This window comes from Anabas testudineus, chromosome 22, assembly GCF_900324465.2.
Source record: "Anabas testudineus chromosome 22, fAnaTes1.2, whole genome shotgun sequence".
In the NCBI taxonomy this organism is placed as follows: domain Eukaryota; kingdom Metazoa; phylum Chordata; class Actinopteri; order Anabantiformes; family Anabantidae; genus Anabas; species Anabas testudineus.
Genome location: NC_046630.1, coordinates 9,060,739 through 9,080,128, shown reverse-complemented (window position 1 = coordinate 9,080,128; position 19,390 = coordinate 9,060,739). Strand labels below are relative to the sequence as shown.

The 19,390-nt window shown below is 40.3% G+C and overlaps 1 protein-coding gene across 2 annotated transcripts in view; it reads right to left on the bottom strand.

Moving 5' to 3' along the window:
• The window catches only part of pacrg (PARK2 co-regulated), a 111,245-nt gene extending 93,587 nt beyond the window's left edge, over positions 1 to 17,658 (bottom strand). Inside the window, exons 1-2 of one of the 2 annotated variants that reach the window (XM_026340044.1) lie at positions 17,564 to 17,658; positions 2,244 to 2,378 (exon numbers count right to left, since the gene is read on the bottom strand). In XM_026340044.1, the coding sequence (XP_026195829.1) occupies positions 2,244 to 2,378; positions 17,564 to 17,632 (204 nt within the window). In that variant the 5' untranslated portion in view covers positions 17,633 to 17,658. The remainder of the gene's footprint in view (positions 1 to 2,243; positions 2,379 to 17,563) is intronic. The other variant, XM_026340045.1, reaches the window with a different exon arrangement.
• Between the last annotated feature and the right edge of the window lie 1,732 nt (positions 17,659 to 19,390).

The following is a 19,390-nucleotide window of genomic DNA, read 5'->3' as shown; positions in this document are numbered from 1 at the left end:
AACAGTGCTATTCACCATAGAGTTCAATTACTCTTTTATCTTGACTTTGTGACAAATACCTTGAATTACCTCAAATATGTGTAATGCGTAAAGAACGGATAAATAATTTCCACTAAAACTGCAGCAAACAAGGAGTGCCAAAGTTTACTTCAGGGCTGCAACTTAACTCAACTGATCAATATAGGCAGTAAAACTGATTCAGAGAGTATCCTTGACTGCCATGAAATAAGGGAAACATAAGAAATTGTTTCCCCGGTGGGTTGTGACAAAACTGATTTTCCACAAGAATACTAACACTCACGACTGTCTGAAGCTCACTGCTGGGCTGCTATAGTGCGAGAGGGGAAATATTAATGACATGCAGTAGATGATTCATTGAGTGCACAGAAACACATGCTGCTGCACCCTGCTGCTCAGCGGGAAGATGACCATGTAAGTGGAAATAGGGAAAAAGGAACTATGTGCACCTGTACAGAGGGGATGCTGATATTGATTGGACAGACTTGTTTGGCTTAATATGCAGCACATTTCTCTATTTCATGGTCAATTTGAGAAGCAAGTCGCATTGCCTGTTTGTTGTTGTGTAGAGGCAAACATGTACAGACAGCATCTTTGTAGGAGAGAAATTGAACCCCTGACCTGAATACACTTACTCATCAATGTAGACAGTCAAAGTAATACACTTGTAAACACACAGACACACACATGCATGTACACACGTGTATGCTTGAGTACTCAGCCCACAAACAAAATCAACACAACATTTATTTTTCTTTCCGAAACACTCTCTCTCTTTCTTACTTTGCCCAGACTTTTTATTTGCTAGGGGGCTGAGCTCTCAGACTGGGATTGATCCTGGGCTGCCGTCTTGAACCTGTGCCCCGAGGGCAGCTCAGTGCAAACACACAGCAACCCCTCTCCACTTACTCCAATCATAGATACACTCCTTCTTACGCGCTACCCACATACACAACCATGCAGCTACACACAGCAAGTGCCAACAATCTGTCATGACTATTTTAAACGAAGAGAAGCTGATAAAGACTCATTTCAAGAAAAGACAAATCTATAGAAAAATATCCATTAAATAACACATCTCTATAGAACACTCTGCACAATCAAAGTGTCAAAAATAAAGTTTAAGCATATGTGTAAGTATTAGAAGAAAATCAATAACCGTAATACACACACACTGGATATGACAGCAACAATTTCATAAACCACGTCCCATTTGCTGAGTGCTTTTTCATGGGTAGAGCACAAAAGAAATCCATTATTTTTGCAAAGCCAAAGCTTCATTTGAACATTTTACATAAATAATTCATACAAAGAGATGCTTTTACAATGTTTTCACCTGAAGACAGACAGCTAACTAGCGAGAAAGCTCACTCACCCACCCACCCTTCCTTCTCTCTTTGAAGTAAGAAAAAAGGGAGGAAAAGGGCATAATTTGTTTGATTCATTTATCGTTGCTTACTATGAATAAATGTCATTAAGAGTGGTTGCTGCACAGGCGTTGTGAAGTTATGGAATAGCTGGCAGCACAGTGGGTGCTGAAATAAAGCAACATAGTGATTAAAAGAATGCATCCATCCCACACACTCTGTGCCAGTCTAATGGCTCTATGAAGGCTTGCATGTTGAAACACACAAATATTAAACAGACAGAAATACAGACACAATTTCTCCCTGTGTGTTGATGCTACTGCCCTGAGATCCTATAGAGTTTATGATTGATGGGCTCTGTAATTGGTGCTATGATACAGGTGGACCCTTCAAGTGATCTAATCTACACTGCCTCCTACAGGATAAGAGCCCACATTGAACTTGGGAATATGTAAGAATCTCATCATCACCTTCAGCTGAGTCGATAATGATGACGATAAATGGTGTTTGCATTGCACCTATCAAGTTTTCAAATTCAAACACTGCAAATGCTTGACAGAAAGGGTGAATTGTGTAAAGTCTACTGTGTCTCACAGTCATAAGTAATTTGAAAAGAAAAATTATTGGGTGTTCTCTAACAGATATCTGCTTCGTGGCCTGATTGATTTGGTTTTTCTCATGCAAGCTTTTAATTAGGTACCAAAAGCTGTTGCTTCTAAAGGTTGTTTAGTGTAATGGAGAGTGCCTACTCCTTTCCTGAACCTGACATACAGCATTCCCTGGCAAATTCAGCACCCTAAATCTAGCCTAAAGAAATATAAGCATGTGTCAGTCCTTTACTATGTGCAGCACCCCTACCTTCCACGCAATGCGGTTGCCTTTGGTGTCATGCTCCAATGCCATTGGAAACTCTCCTCGCTCGTAAAACTTGCGAAACGTGGTTGGTTTTGAAGGGCGCTCCCGAAAAGCCCCAGCAGCAGGGGGACCCTCCACCTGGTCAGATACAGATACAACAAAAATGGGAATGAAGGGAAAAGACTGAAACAGAGGAATAAACAGAATGAGACATACAAAGTAAGTGAGAATGTTGTTTTATAAAATCAGAATTGACTGTGTTTTCTCCAACAAGAATAGAATTACTCCCACTGCCTTTTCTTAAAAGTAATTCAGGGAGACACATGTGCCTGCTTCCCTGCTTCTCTAAGGAGGCAAAACACAGATAGCGTGTGCTTGTGTGTGTGTGTGTGTGTGTGTGTGTGTGTGTGTGTGTGTGTGTTGGCCCTGTAGCCAGAGGCACTGCCAGAGGCATTGTTAAGATCATCTTTTCTCTGCCTCCATATTGGATATGTTCTATTACTCTGTTATTGAAAGCCAGTGGGACTCCTATCACATCAGCCTCAGTGCCTTCTGCTATTGTTGTGAGGGCCATTGGTGGTGGTTCCTTATACAACACATGTACAGTAAATAAATGCAACCCGTTGCAGTACAAAGGACACAGAGTGACGACTTTAAGATTTTAGAGAAAAAAAGGGTATGTCAATCCGTGTTACAATTCAATTTTGTTGTAAACGGTTAAACATAATGCAAAGATGATGTCTTAAAAACAATTATTTTTGAAGCCTCTAAAATAAACAATGTCAAAAAAACACCTGCAAAGAAACACTCGTACTCCATTAACCAAGTGAACGAAATTTCTGTGTTGTAGTGGACAGATGACAGAATGTTGAAGCCAGTCTTCGCCCTGTCTATGTCTCTTGTGTGCATCCCCCGCCATCTGTGTCACACTGCCACATGACTGGCAGATGTGTTGCTGTCATTAATCCTCAGATTACCACCCATTGAGAAACAGAATTTTTCTGCCTACATGCAGAGCAAAGTAGTTATCTTTGGCAGGGCTGCCTAAGATCAGTGTGCATCTTGGGAGATTTTAAAGAGGTTTTAGTCAATTACTACAAAGCCTCGGTTTAGTTAGTTTTGTTAGATCATTTACTAGAGTTGCCTGTTTGTTGCATAATTCAAGAACAAAATAGATATAAAAAGCCTAGAGTTACAAATGTAGCTAAAACAAAATGCCACCAAGGAATGATGTAACATGGATCAAAGTTTAAGTTACACGTACCGCATGGTGTAGCTGGTGCCAGCAAAGCAAGGCTCAAGTGAAACAAGATGAGAAAAGAAAGTATTATAAGGGACTCTAAGCAAGTGTCTCGAAGCACACACTGCATTTCAACAGCTTTAATGCACCGTGGGATTGCAACACACTCATTTCAAATGAATCAGTTTGGAGCATTTGTTTACCAGGGAATTCTGAATAATAATATGCTGAATTAAAAGGTGCAGGTTTGTAATCCTGAAGGGAAAAAACTGTAACAATCCATGGAAATAGTAGTAGTCTTTTAAATACAGTTTTAGTTTCACTGGCATGTTTAATTTTACACAGCATCGAAGAAATTGTTGTGATTTTTATTTTGTACCTTCCTGTGAACTGGACACTGATAAAAATAAAAATAAACTCTTCCCTTGATTTAGAATTCAATTAATTAGGCATAATAATAAAACTGTGCATTGAATATAATGATGATATAATCATTTAAACAGTTATGTTTTGTTTTGCTTGTTAGTTTTTTTGTTGTTGTTTTTTTTGACTCTGTGGAACATACATCACTAATTTTCTGCTTCTGTTATTTTGTAGCCAAAGCTGCGGAAATAGGAAGCTGTAAATCTGGCAACATCGGTGCTGCTCCAGCCTGCAGGAGTGACAAAGCCCTCATATCCAGGTAGCTATGACGGAGTTGAGCCACGCTGCACAGGCAGGCTAAAAATAGATCAGACTGGGCAGTGAAGAGAGAATGAACCCAGACTGCATTGACTGGCTGAGCAGCTTTTATGGTCAGGAATGATGACGCAGCAGTCAGTTCCATGGCCTGTGCTCATGGCTGTGGTGTTGCAGGCTTCACAAATATTTCCCTGTTTTCAGTGCAATTATGATCACTAGCACAACAATAGCTGGAGAGGTTCATGTATATGCATGCAAAATGGCACATTTCCCTGTAGCTCAGCAGCCCTTTTCTCCGCCACTGATGTACACCGTCATTCCTGGCAGCTTAAAGAGAACTGTAATAGGAATAGTGGGGAGATTATCACCTGCTGGCTTCCTGACACCATTCCAATAATCTTCCTATTTCTGTTCTGCCAGTCATGACATCTGTGTCTAAAGTTGCATGCTAAGAAGAAAAAACATTACTGAATCCACAAGCAATAGCTATAGCACCTAACCTAGTAGGAGTTTAGAGTTTGGACTGCAGTGGGTTTCTTCTTATTCATGGCCACATGAACTAATGCACAGGCAAGCTTTTCAGATGAGAAGCACATAGTGCCCTCAACTATGACCGCCTCTGTTCTGTTTTGTTCAATATCGTATGGGTGACTCAACAACTTGCAGCAATTCTGTTGTTAGCTAGGACATCACATCATCACCGAAAACGCTTCATCATTGAATGGTTTGGTTGTCTTCTCCTACTCAGATTTTTTTGTCTATGTCAGTGGCCGGTAAGGAGATTGTCATGTTGTTATGAACAGCCACATGCAGAGCTGCATACCACTGTGCAATCCAAAATTTATCCATGTTCTAAAACACTTGAACAAACACAGACGCAGAGCAGACCCCATAACATAGACCTATACAAGCAGATAACATCCTCCGCTGAGGCTATGAAGAGAGACTGTGAGGCGACAGACTACAGAACAGGGATAGAGGTGGTGTAAGGCAATAAAGGAAAGAAGTGTCTGTTTTGTGTGCCCCTGGTGCACACATCAGGGAGTTATAACAAGGCAGTACTGGTCAGATGAGCTCCAGGCTGTCATTTCTCTTCTTCGCCTTCACTCTGCCTCTAGATCTGTTTCCTCCCTAATGCTGTTGTCCACTCCAACTAGTTCTACCGTAAACCTGGGTGCTGCAAGACCCGCAGCAGCAATAACACAGAAACACAAACTCATGCACACGCACATGCACACTTGCTCACACATTGCACATGTTAAGGCCCCCATGGGCAAGCACCTGCAGAGGTGATTGAACACCGGCAGGGTTTCATGCTCCTGTCATTTATAAAGGTGTCACCCTGAGAAAGAGATGCTCCCTCTAACCCTATTAGTATGGCACTTCCATGGCTCTCCTGCTTGATGTTGACACACAGAGTGGGCGGGGTAGTCAAAAGTCACAAAGACAAAACAGAAGAAAGAAAGAAATTATGTGAGAGGATCAGGTGGGATAAAGGAAGGGGGTGAAAGAAATGGTGTGAGAAAGAACAGAGAGACACAGAGAGGAAATCAAGAGATGAAGATGGAAAATAGGGAAAGGTGATAGAGAAATAGTGGATATGAGAGGAAGAGGGAGAATGGGAGACAAGAGGCGGGACCCATCAATTCTGAGGGTGAGTTCAGTGTGGCAGAGCTGCTGCAGCATGTAGGTGATCCATCACCGTGCCTGGGCCTCTTGCTCCAGCACTCTCTCTCTCCTTCTCATCACGCCATCTCTCTGCCTCTATTCTACAGCCCCAAAACACCTCTGAATACCTCTGACAGGTGTCAATTCATTGCCAACCCTGCATTGCCATCACTTCATCAAGTGAGACCCTTGTTAATTTCCATTTCTTCCTCTTCACTCTTCTGCCTATCATCTGTCAGGGCGGTGCATTTTGTTGCACCGCATCTGTAGGGGAACAAGGGTACCCACGCACATGGGTGCACTGCAACACCTGTTTACTGGTAGTAAAAGGAGTTGGCGCCCACTTGTTTGTAGGTCCTCTCTCTCTCTCTTTGCATTTAACTGCTGTTCTCGGTTGAGAGGTTATTCAAATCCAGCTCACTGCATACTCTAAGGCCGGCTTTCCTGAGGGAGGGAGCAGGGTGGGTGACTCATAGAGGATGGAAAAGACAAGCCGAGGCTCCCCTGATAAGGTCAACCTGCACATTGCTGCCAGGGGCAACAAAATTAGCTCTCTTTATTTACAGGCCATTTTAGGCCATATCCCTGCCATAACAGGTTTAGCTGGAGATACATGTTTATTGTCAAATTGCATTTAAAGACAAAATAATAGAGGCATTTAGGCTGTTAGGGAAAGTCTTTAACAGGATGTTTTTGCTTAGTCAATCTCTCTGCAGGACATAACACAGATTGTTGGGAGGTTGATTCTATTCATATGAATAAATTTGCAATATTTGTGTAGCACACCATTAATTTCTCATGACCAAACAGCAAGAAGTGCAATCAGTCTGTGAGAGAGTTTCATTGTGTGCGGAAATTAGCCCTGTTGAGACAGACGTAGTCGGGTGAGAACAAATGAGTAAAGAGCTCTTACTGGACGGGAAACATACTGATGAAAGGTAACAGAGTCTTTTGTTCAGAGCTCACAAGACCATAGAAGTGTGCTTTACAATTGTCACAGAGTCTGAGGCTTTTGCATCAACTATATCATATACACAGACACAAGGGAAGGGATGTTTGTAATGAAAAATGACGACACCGCTAGGCAAAGGCGACACCACACACCTTGTGTCACTACAAAGGTACCAGGATGAAACAGGTGACAGTCACCTGCTATTGAACTGTGCAGGATAACTTTAAAGAAGAACTTCAAAAAGGAGCTTGAAGCATTGAAGAGTGCCCCACTGTTTTCTGTCTCCTTTAGTTTAACCCCATCACTTAAAAGAACAGCACAGACAAAGGGGGACGTTAACGGCATGTGAAAGAAAGGGTTTGAGGTACTAGTGTGAGGGGAGGGTTGTGAGTGAAACAGGCTCCTCTGAGCAAGGAAAAGAGAGCGAGCAAAACAGAACAAGGGAAAGCGAGGGAGTAAGAATGCCCTGAGTATTTTCCATCTTCTCTGTGTGGCCCACTTATCAGCCAGGCAGCAGGGCAGCCTTGTGCTTACACAGCCCTATTGGCTGATTCATATCACCAAACCGCAGCTGAGAATGTGGCACAGAGTGAATCAGCAAGCAAGCAAGCATGGCAAAGGCAGAATATATTAGCTGTTACTACTTGTTAAGAGAATTTGAAACCACATGCACCACATGCTAAACTTAAAAGAAACAGTTGTACAGCTGCCAATTTATTAGGCACACCTGGTTAAGACCAATGCAGTCTAATACAAAAGTCCTGCAACAAATCTTCCATTCAGGAGGGTTATGTGTCCCATTTGTTTCCAATCTGTTTTAGAAATGTCTTTATAAGATTATGTGAGATTATCATGTATGTCCATCTGTATGATCATTTTGGATGAAGCCCAGCTATAAATGGAGCTGACAAAATAAGAGTAAGAAAGTTTAATGCAGTACAAACGAACACCACAATCTGCATGATCATACATGTTAAATTAAGACCTATCTAACACAGTCTGGACAAGAACTAAACATTTCCACCTTCACGAGAGGAGGATTTAGTGTAAAGCACACTCTAGTCTTAGCTGTTAACAGAGTGGGTTACACATTGATCCAATACTTTCTCTTTACAACCCCAATTGGTAAAGACACCTGAAGATATTAAAACACCGCGCTGGGCCATTAAATTAATGAGACAAACACAGAAAACTACATCCCCCAACCTGCTGCAGTTACCACCTCTCCTGCTCAGGAAGAATAAATAATCTGTCCTCCCAATTTTATTTACCAAATAAGTAGCTTCTTGTCAATAAACATCCTCATAACATTATTTAATTTATAGGATTGAAAACCACCTCATAGAATATTAATGTTCCCACAATCAGAAGCAACACTCCTTGTTTTAGAGTGGTTAGAGTGCTGGCCACAGCTCGAAATAGCTGCATGACTCATCCATAAGTTGAAACCTAAGTTTGTTTTGTAGGTAGTAAGGAGAGCAGTCAGAGAGAGGCAGCTACTGTAGGTGAGTGTAATTGTGACTATACACTGAAGAGAGTGACAATCACTGGGAGCTGTGGAAGGTTTGATTTGACAGCAACAGGTCCACAGGGGGATGAATTGTAGAAGGACACACCCAGAGCAGCAGGAGGCCATTGATTTTACCACAGAAGCACTAACAGATAGACAGATGAGAAAGGAGAGAGCAGGTCAGTTTGCAACCACACCACATGACTTCACCTCACAGCCCCACACATCCACAAGTGTCACAGGGCACTTACTGACAGATCCCTGAGGAGTGTGAGGAGACATGAGGAGATAAGCAGACTGCACATGGCAGGAAGGTATAGGTTCCATCTCTGATATGGGGATATTGTTTAACAGTGAACAACATTATCTAGGTGATTACTACTGAATGTATTGCAAAACGAACCCCAGGCCTCTGGTCTTATCACACGCTCAGTGTAATTTTCAGTTCCTGGAAATCAGTCTTACTGCCTGTACGAACCTCTGTTAAAAATGATCCTGAGGTTTGCTTACAGAGGCACCATGCAGAGACCAAAGCTCGGCATCGTCTGAAATTTGACCTTTACATAAATTAAATTGGGGACAGCAGACTGAGGGATATATCCCTGCCAGCAGATACCCAAGACACGCAGCCTGTCTAACTCAGTTGCACGAATCCAGTCATATAAACACGCAAATTTTATTTCCTTTACTTACTTAAATGTAACAAAAAAAACTTCTTTTTCATGTAGTACTGAGATCTCCTGCAAGGGTAATGTTCTGAATCAAATGCCCCATTTTAGATAAACGGGGGAACAAAGTAGAAAAATAACTTTTGCTCTCTGGATGTCTGAAAACCAGGCAACTTCTCCAAGACCACAAATCCCCCACTGTGCTCGTAGCAGCAGCTCTTTCAAACAGAGATGCATCTCTTTTAGCTTAGCTACAGGATTGCACTGGCACACAGACACACACATGTATGCTGTACAGTCACACAAACAAACAAATAAAAATGAAAAATCTACATCAGCTTTATGAGCCCATGCTCCTCTAATCCATTTGTCTGTCCATCGATCTATCCAGTCACCCTTTCCATTTCTCCACCTCTTGCTCCACATTGCAGGTTGCTGATACTGTGACAGTGAAACAGGTGTCTAGGATATCAGTAGAGTCAGAGTCTTTCTGTGCCACCCCCTTTATCCCACATCTGTGATGAGACGCATAAATCATGGCTATGTGAATGAGCAATGGTCAATCAGGGGTTTGCTACAATCACAGGCAGTGTACCTATAGTTTCATCATCATCAAACACCAATGATATAGGCTGGAGTTGATGAAAAATATCTCAAAATCAGACCATACCAAAGCAGTGATTTAAAAAACTGTTTATTATTAAGGCAAGAATTAAATATGACCTTCTAAGTTCAAGTTGAGAAACAAAATCCCTTTCATCTTCAATCATAAACTGAACTCATCTATGTAAGAGGTGTGGTAGTCTCTCCCTCCTGAATCATATTGGCACTCTAATATCTTTCCCCTCTACTCACTCTAATTTCCTCTCATAAAAAGGCAGCATTCGATGACTCTCCTTGGCTGGAAATTTTATGTCTTTTCCTGGCCCATCTCAGAGGACTGTTGTCAAGGTAATGTGATGATGACCCTTAGACTTCTAATTAAATCTTTCAGTATCACAGCATCAACTGAATGTCTAAAATGTTAATGTAAAAATACGTCTAAGACAGTACCGCAGCATTTAAAATATAGTGGACAGTTGTCTTTTTATCTGTTTCAACAAAAGGTCTTAGTGACAATGTCTTAAATTAGCACTCACATCAGCATCTTTTTTACAGCCAGACGGTCCAAACAAAGTCAGTTAGTTTCAACAACACTAAAGAGATGAGTGTCAAAGTGACAGATGGAAAGTTGAGCATCTGTCACTGTGCTGAACCATTTGGCTGAAATCAAAGGGAGATGAGGGCCTTCAAAGGACAGGCAAAGCCGTGTCTGAGGCCAGACATGCTCTGGTGTGCTCCACAGATAAGGGCCAAGAGGTTATATTGCTTTTCTTCTGTGTCTCCCTTTGTACTCCTCTGTCTTAAGGGAGTGGGAGGGAGATGGAGGAAAAAAGACAGAACAAAAAAGTAGAAGAGAGAGAGAGAGAGGTAGAGAAACACAGACAGAGAGTCACAGAGAGATAGAGAATGAGTCATGAACAGGTTGCCTGTCTCCCTCTACCACAATGCGCTGTGCTGATCAAACGCTCGTTAGTAGAATTTGGTTGGTGTTTCCGGACGGCAAGGGTAATGAGCAGAGGTGGCTGGAGCAGAGAGGTGCTGGACTGTGATGTGGATCATTTCTGACAGTATCAGAGTACTTTTACCATCAAGCCCTTCTCTACTCTGCCTTCTCCAGCTTGCTGCAGCAGACCCGTTGCCTGCAGCATACCTTCAACTGGGAGCATTTTGACTCAGCTGGATGCAAGGCATGAGCTAAATAGCAGAGTAATCCTCTGTGGAATTTTGAAGGGAATGTACACACTACTTCAAAACCCAAAGGGTTTGCAGTTTTACTTTCTTGGCACCGGGTGAAGAACACCACAGCCCTGGAGCACTATCTATGAAGTTGGCTGCTGTACAACTGCTTTCAGTATGCAACACAGTGGCACTGGTGCACCTGCTCTGCCCTACCATTCCTCTTTATAGATAATATTTTGCTAATAATTATTATGACAGAAAGATTCTTATTGCAACACACTTGTTCTCTAACATTTAAAAGGTTATATTTGCTATGTATCACTAATATGGTGTTTGTTTTTGTTCCTGAGGGATTACAGACATACATTTTGGTCTCTGCACTGGACAGCAAAATTTAAAAGGTCAGGCCAATGTTATTGCTTTGATGGTGATTGTAAAAGCTTTTCAAAGTAGAGGTTGACAAAATAAAGGCCACCATTTGGCATTATTGGTCTGGAACAACTGAGCTTGTCGGTCACATTGATTTTTCTGCTACTGGTTCCCATTATATTGATGAGGCAGTATGTGAACTGCCATATATGACCCTGAAGCAACGTGTGTAGCACATGACTGTATAATATACTAAGATAGGCCTGTTATGCACTAGCTAATTCAAGGTAGTCTGATGATAATGATGGAGGATGGATGAAAATACACTTGTGTGTGTGTGTGTACAACTGAATCTAAGTGAGAACAAGTACATCCAGTGCTTTAGCCGTTAACCTTACGTTTGATACAAGAAGGACAGTGCTCAAAGAAGAGGCATCGGTCTACATGTCCTCTGCAATGGTTATCACATGACATAGGCCTAATTAACTCTAGAACAGAAAACAGAGGCCCTGTAAGGAGCAATAAACATTCTCCATTAAGAGCCATCTAATTAGAATGCAAGTTACAAGGGCTTGAAGGAGAACATAACAAACACAGGGGCCAGTGTAATTGTCAACCAAGCTCTGAGGAAAGCAAACATAATAGACATAATCAGTCGAGCACTTTCTATAAGGTCATGATAGAAAGCTGTGGAAGTACTTCTCCATATTTGACTGAAGTTTCCAGATGGTGTTTTCCTCAACTGCGGAAAAGGTCACAGACATTTCAACAGTCATGCACTTCAGATAGCATGCCATCAATTATAACCTAATCTATCTGTTGATACCTGGTGAGAGAAACACGAAGCAAAGAAACTACAGCTTGTAAGTTTTGCCTTAGTTGAAAAGTTTTTCTGTGAGATGAAAACATCAATTCTTGCTTTGAGGGTCAAAGTGATGTTTCAAAGTAATGTTATTTCACAGACATTTCTTTTCTGGTCACTTGAAACAAACATGTTGAAAACATGGTTCTGTTTGGGTCCGTTTTATGTTTCTGTTGCTTTCAAAGTAAGAAGCAAAGCAACTAAACTCAAAAAAGTCAGAAGTTATGAGAAAAACTTTAACATTTCCAAGTCAGCCAGACCTCCGTCCACTCAAGTCCTTTAGGCTCCGTGGTTGATCAGTAGTAATAGAAATGCCAGCAGGCCTCCAGAGCCCATTGCCAATTTAACCTGTTCACCATGACTCAACTCTTCCTCAAATAACCCAGCTGCTTACCAGGATGGACTACAGGCTTCTGGTGCTGATAAGATGAGCGCATATGGAGCAGGGGGGAAGGAAAGATACAAATGGTTTCAGTGTGTGCAAGGCTGAGTGTGTCTACAAGCACCAGTGGTTTAGAAAACACTTCCACAGGCAGTTCAAGGGAGGCAGGCAAGCAGACGGATGAGGAAATCTACAGCATGCCATTCAACTGCAGCAACTTGCTCAATTTACCTTTACTTGCATAGGAAAGCTTTGCATACAACACAGATCCGAATACCCCCCCACACACTCATATACACCCCCACTCAGCCGGCGTCATGGCCAATTTATACATCACGCTGGGCACATTATGAGTTCCTATGTCAGGTAAATGTGTTTCAAGCGATGGGGAAGAATGATTTTGACTGCGAATGAAAATAATAAATAGACAGATTCATCTCCATAAAAGCTTTCAAGGATTCAATCTTGGTCAACAACTATCCATAAAATTGACAATGATCTTATTTTTATCTCAAACTTGCTGCCTTTTTATTCTTGCTGTGTTTATGTTCTGTTTATGATTTGTTTATTGCGATCAGCCCTGTGGTGTTTCAGTGGAAATATAGAAGGATTTAATAATTTTAATTCAAGCTTTAGTTGATGCAGATCTGGCTATTAGATAAACTTTTAAATCTGTATTTAATCTAGAATTGAACTCGACTAGGATTATTTAGCAATTTAAAATGACACTACATTTAATCAGGATGTACAGGGTTTCTAGATTTATTAAAACCCTAATCAAGGATCAATTCTAAACTGTCACTTGTACAACTTCACTAAGATGGTTTATACAATTAAATCGGTATATACAATTTCAATTTTGTTATTAGTATTTAAATGACAATGTTTAGGATTTTAGGATTAAGGCTTTCAGTCAATATAAAGTAATCTAGTAGTTTACTGTTCAGTGTTTCAATATAAAGTGTTTTTGGCTACAAGGACCTGACTGGTAGAAAGATGGTTCTTTAGAGAAAGAAAGGGTGGAAGATAAATGCAGACAGAGAGATAAAGATGAAGACAGAGACAGAGACAGTATAGGGGGGCGAAGACATCTGTTCAGGTATACAGTATAATGATGATGCTAGGGGGACGGAAAGGAATGAGATATGAAGGTCACGTTTGCTAGCATGGAGTCTCCATCTGTCCCCCTGGGGTAAGTGAGGATGAGAGTTGAGCTGGGAGGAAAGGGGTTGGCAGGTTGTGTGGAAGCAGACTTGGGGATGCTGTTTTCTAGTTGAATTCACTGCACTCTTAACATACTCTATTCAAGCCTTTTAATTTTTTGGAGAACATTTTTTAAACTTGCCTAAGTAATCTACTGGTGGCACTGAGATTCCAACACGTGCAACAGCGGATGCTGTTTAAAATCAGTAGCCCATTGGGGACAGATGCTCAGATTGCTTACGGTTCAAACTGTGGTATTTTATCAACATTTTTTAGAAATTGGTGCTTCAAGGTTTGAAAATTACATTGTGTTCCTGTATATTGAGTTTAAAATAATTAACTGTTCAGCCCTAATACAAAAACTGAGGTTGGGATCAGGTGTCACTTATTTGCCTTCTCTTTCCATGATGTTCCTGTGTGTTGTGTTGAATACTATATACTACTGTATCTGCATAATAGGACACATAATACTGTAGAAACATCTACATAAGATCCATAGGATTCTTTTGCCATAAAGGAGCAGTTCTAGAGAGAAAGGCTTCATGACACAGATTTTGTCACTATCCCCAGTGAATTGGACCATTGCTGAATTAATGAACTGAAACAGTGTCAGTGTGATTATATGATTATATAATGACAACACTGTGTATACTATGTGACAATATAAAAAACTGTATTGGACCATTGTGGACAATAGGCGCTAATTTCATACCAGCCTGACAACCAGTGCAAGAAGCAATCCAACAGTTTGTAATTTCCTGCACTACAAATAAGCCTCTGACACAGAAAATAACAGCTTTGTTTTCCCTTGTGTCTGAAACATAAGGTGACGACCTCCCACCAGAATGTAAAGTGCATCTTTTTTTCTCTTTCAATGTTTGGGGATGAATCACTAGAAAAAAGGAGATGAGTTTCAGGGGCCTGTACTATTGATTCAATTTCTATGACCACAAATATTTTAAAGCACAATAAGCCTATGCGTCAAGTCTCCACACCCTTTCAAGGTTTGAAATAGCCTTGTCGTTATCTACAAATCACAGCTCTCTGAAAAGCTGCCCCCTCCAGAGCAATATGTCAGTGACCACAGGAGAGGAGACAAAACAGAAGTCAACAGATCCAAGCAAGCCTCTAAAAAATGTAATGGTTTTTGTTGAGGATTTTGTCAGTGCTATGGCAGTGTGGGACTATGATTCAGGTTTCAGACGTAGCAGATCCTCTGGGGAGATGGTGAATATTAAAGGGCTTTGCAGAAGCCTTCCTCATGAAAACTCTTGACAGGAGATTTGTTTATGACCTTCAAAAAAGGAGGAGGAAGTCAATGATAGCTCTGACTTGCATCTCAAGACAATCCCTGCTGTAGAAAAAAAACAGCTGCTGTTTCAATTTCAAGTATTTACTGTTGTCATCAAGAACTGTGCAGCTCTATGAATTCTATTTATCACCTACTGTAGGTCGCTTTCTTTTAGGTGTGGTGTGAATGTAACAAGGCAACAGCTGTCTGCAAAAAATCTTTGTGAGAAAAGAATCCAGTTTAATTGTTCGCATCAAAGTACCCAAGATATGGAAAAGTAAGGAGAATCTTGACAGCAAATTTAAATGAGACTTTCTCCATATTCATTGATTAAATTACTGCTGACCATGGATGCCTCAACTTCTGATACACTGCTGTCATTTCACCATGAACCAAATCAAGGCTGTCAACATGAACAGCAGCAAAACAAAGCCAAATTGCAAGATATACTTGGAACGTTCTGAATAAGTAGATGATTTTACCAAATCCCTGACAAAAAAGAAATGCAATGATATGTTGCCAAATTCGCATGTAGGCTTGATTTCAAAATACAAAAAAATTAAAATGTCTGCCACCGGTCTCCATTTGTCCCTTTAAAGAAAGAGCTTGGTGTTGGAAAGACCGTCTTTGAGAGATTAGTCAAGTGAGAGTAGAAAAAATGCCTTAACCTGTCAATTTAAGCAATATGACTGTAAAATGCTTTGTTTTTCACTGGTCATTGTGCAAAAGTGCCAAGTGAGAATTAAAGCAAAAAGAAGTAATATGTGAGTCATCTCAGACTGAATTTGCTGTATATAACACTGCATACTGCTAGCACAGAGTAAAGCACAATGTAATCCTTCTTACATGAGCTGAAGCACAGCAGTCTTTCTGATGACAAAAGGTGAACAACTTCAACTGAACTTGCTACTAAGTAATGGTTCATTTTCAACCCTGACAGTCTTGTCAATATCAGCAGTAAAGTAAGACTAATTAACAAGGATTTCAATGTTAAAAAGAGTGAGGTCTGGCATATTTTGCTTTCACATAACCCAACTTAAGTGTGCCAAAAAACATTCCATTGTTCTGCTGCTAAGAGGCTTCTTTTCTGCAGATTACAGTCTGTCTCTATGACTTCTCAAATGTTCTACCACATTTACCAGAGCTACAAGTACATTTTTCAGTGGCCTTCAGTGGCAAATAAAGAGTAGAGCCAGATCTCCACATCATCCCAATTTAACATGAATCATGTGTAAAGCTGAAGAATAATCTATTTTTTACCTCACAAAAGTTGGCTTTACTGATCAATACAGCCCATAAATAAAGACTAATGTCCTCTGCTACATAAACCTATTACACTTTCTTGTTCCATCTTCATTTGCAGGAAATTTGAGGAGAGGAAGACCTAACGTGAAAATTAGTATACTCTTTCAAAACAGTTTAACTATAGTGGAAGTCTGAAAAAGTATGTGGACCTTTTTGGAATTTCATGGTTTAATTGCATTAATTTGTCATAAAGTGTGATCTTATCTTCATTTAATTCAAGTATATTATCAAATATAATGTGCCTAAAGTAATAACACGAAAATTCTGATCTTTCATGTCTTTATATGTCTTTATTGAGAACAATTATAAAGACTTCATAGTGCTAATAGAACACTTGGAATTAATAACTGCCTGACCCTGTATTTTTATTTTTTTTGTTATTTTAAGCACATTATTTGTCTTAAAACTCTTGACTTAGATAAAGATCAGAGCACATTTTTTGACAAATCAAGGCAGAAAACCATGAAATTCCAGATACTTTTTCTTGCCACTGTAAATTGTCATATCAAGTACTGTGTACAACTTCAACTACCCCCAAAGCATGTTAGCCTAACAAACATTTTCTTCTTCAGTGTTAATGTGGTATCTCTAAGATGTTATAAAGAGTAATTAGCATTCTTCATAGCATATGGCTCCCGAATTTCATGGTGTCTAATTATTGCTTTATGGCTCTAGAATAGGTTCTAAAAGTGTCATTTTAGTCCATAAAAGTTATTGAATCATTTCAGAGTTTTTAAACCCCCACACTTGTGCAAAACCCACCCAAACTCGTATGACCCAAAGCGCGCACACACACACACACAAACAAATAAACATGCACACACACACAGGCACACAAAACTCGTTAAGATCATGTTTAGGAATTCAGGTTTTTCCTTTTTTCACACTATTCCCCCCATCTCTCTGGGCTATTTACTGTGTAGAGAGTTTGCCATGCACAAACACAGAAAGATGATGCTGAATAACAATAAAGACACGTTAGAGGAAAAAAGGATCATTTAAAAAGATAAATAAGAGGCTTCTTACTTCTTTCCAGAGAGGTTAGCTACCACACAAAGCTCAACATCACCTCACTCACTGTCATTCTTACTTGCCTCTGTTGTCCCACACTGATATTTCTGTCATTCCCAAACATGGTTAGTGCTTCAAACTAAAACTGTGTTTGCTAATGTTGGAGTTACTACAGTTACTTAAGTTGACTGACAACAAAAAACATCACTGTAATCCGTTACAACTCACCCCGTGAGAAACTATGTACGGTAATACGCTAGCGTACATATGATCATTTGTCAGTCGGTTGTTTAAGACTGTACAACTTAGGAAATGCTTCATGCAAAGTTTGCTAATGCTAACGTTGACGTTAACCGAACTCGTAAGCTAACGTCGACCACTTTAAATAACTTCACTCACCACGGAGTTCTTCATAGTGGCCCTCACGGTGAAGCCCTGCGTTTTTAGCTCCTTCTTGTTCTTATACATTTCCACAGGCCTCGTCTTCTAGTATAGTTTAGCGAATCCGAGCTTAAAATGATGATGAATGTTGCTAACTAATTAATATTAGTGTGGCTCTGAAACATGACGTGCGTGTTTTTTTGTGACGGTTGCTACGCAACATCAGAGACGCTTTGGTGTGGGTTGCCGCGGAGACGCTTTTCCCCTTGTTACCATAGAAACTCCATGCTCCTGCTCAAAATATGTTGGATGAAGTGTCGTGGTCCAATATTCACAATGAACACTGTATAAGTTGTACTTTTTTATTTTATTTTTTCTAATATTATATAATGATATAACATAATAATATTAAAAAAAGGTAGCCAAGCTTTTAATAAGAGTTTATCTGCACTGTTGTGAAGCAAAGCAGGAAATGACTTTGATAACTCCCATAAATATTAGGAGCTCCTAGTGGTTATTTCTTTTTTTTTATTTGTATCTTTCCTTTTTTTTCCAGAGGGGGGATAGATGACACTGATGATTCATTACTGTATATCCTAATCCTGCTACCTAATCACAATAATTATCATCAGGTCAGAGTAGTGCCAGATGATGAAGGTCCAACAGGAGACCAAACAGTTTGTAGGCACCTCATACTTCAATTTCCATAGTATTAATCGGTAAAACTAGTGCTCTACTTACATTTGCCAGCAGCATAGTTTAACTAAAGGACTACAATGAAAATATGACCCAACTCCACACAGTATTGCCAGTTTCTTTTTTCCCACAGCTCTCCAGCCGTCACATTTCCATCTTAGACACAGACAATCAATCACACGCTCAGCTCATCATTATAGTCATGCAGTGAATCTTCATCCACAAGTAAATACTTAATGATGCTCTTTGTCTGGCAGGTAGACCAAGGCCCTGACTCCCAATAAGCTGGTTAGAGAGCAGCCTGAACAGAATCATTCTAATTTAGGGATGTGGCACTTTTAATCTTCCAATATCGTTTTTGCCTCTGGAGACTTTTTTAGGTGAACTGGTGCAACTGTTATTAATCTTCAGTGCACAGGCAATTTCTCTAAAAGCCCCTATTTGTTTTTTATGGCTCCATTGAGAGAGGACGGTATAGCAGCAGGGAGGGAGACTGTAAACACGGTATGCAGGGGAGGCAAGTTATGTCCCCGTCAGCATTCAACGCTGGTCTCTCTCTGCTCTCCTTCAGAGGATTAAAAAGAGGAAGAGGGGAGTTTTCAAAAAGCAAACTGAACAAACTGGAGTGTCAGCATGTATTCAACTGGACTGAGAAATGACTGTTCAAACAGTAATGCACTATCTCACTCCTCTGAGTGTGCAGCGAGGAAGAGAGTCGGTCTTTGTAAATTTTGGAAACAGATGTTCCAAAAATAACACATAAAATATAAAATATATTGTTGGTTTTGCCTGTCTCTTGAATTCTATGTGTTCACGAGTGAAGATAAGTGTGACTGTATTTCTGTACATCAGTGTCAGCCAACACAAGGGTCAAGTTAATATCTCAGTTTCTTCCAGCTTTTGTCTTTTGTTTCACACATAGTGTCCAAATTGACTTACACATGTTTCCTGCCACAATGATAGATTGCAGATAGCCATGTGGTTTAGCGAGTAAAGAAGGAATGGGGGGGTGGGGAATATAAGCAACAGTATTAAAAAGAGACCACAAAACACCATTCTTTGATGAAAATGTCATTTTTCTCTGCATATACACTGTGTCTTCATTATCATGGTGTCCCTGGTTTGATCTCCAGCTCATTTGCTGGGACA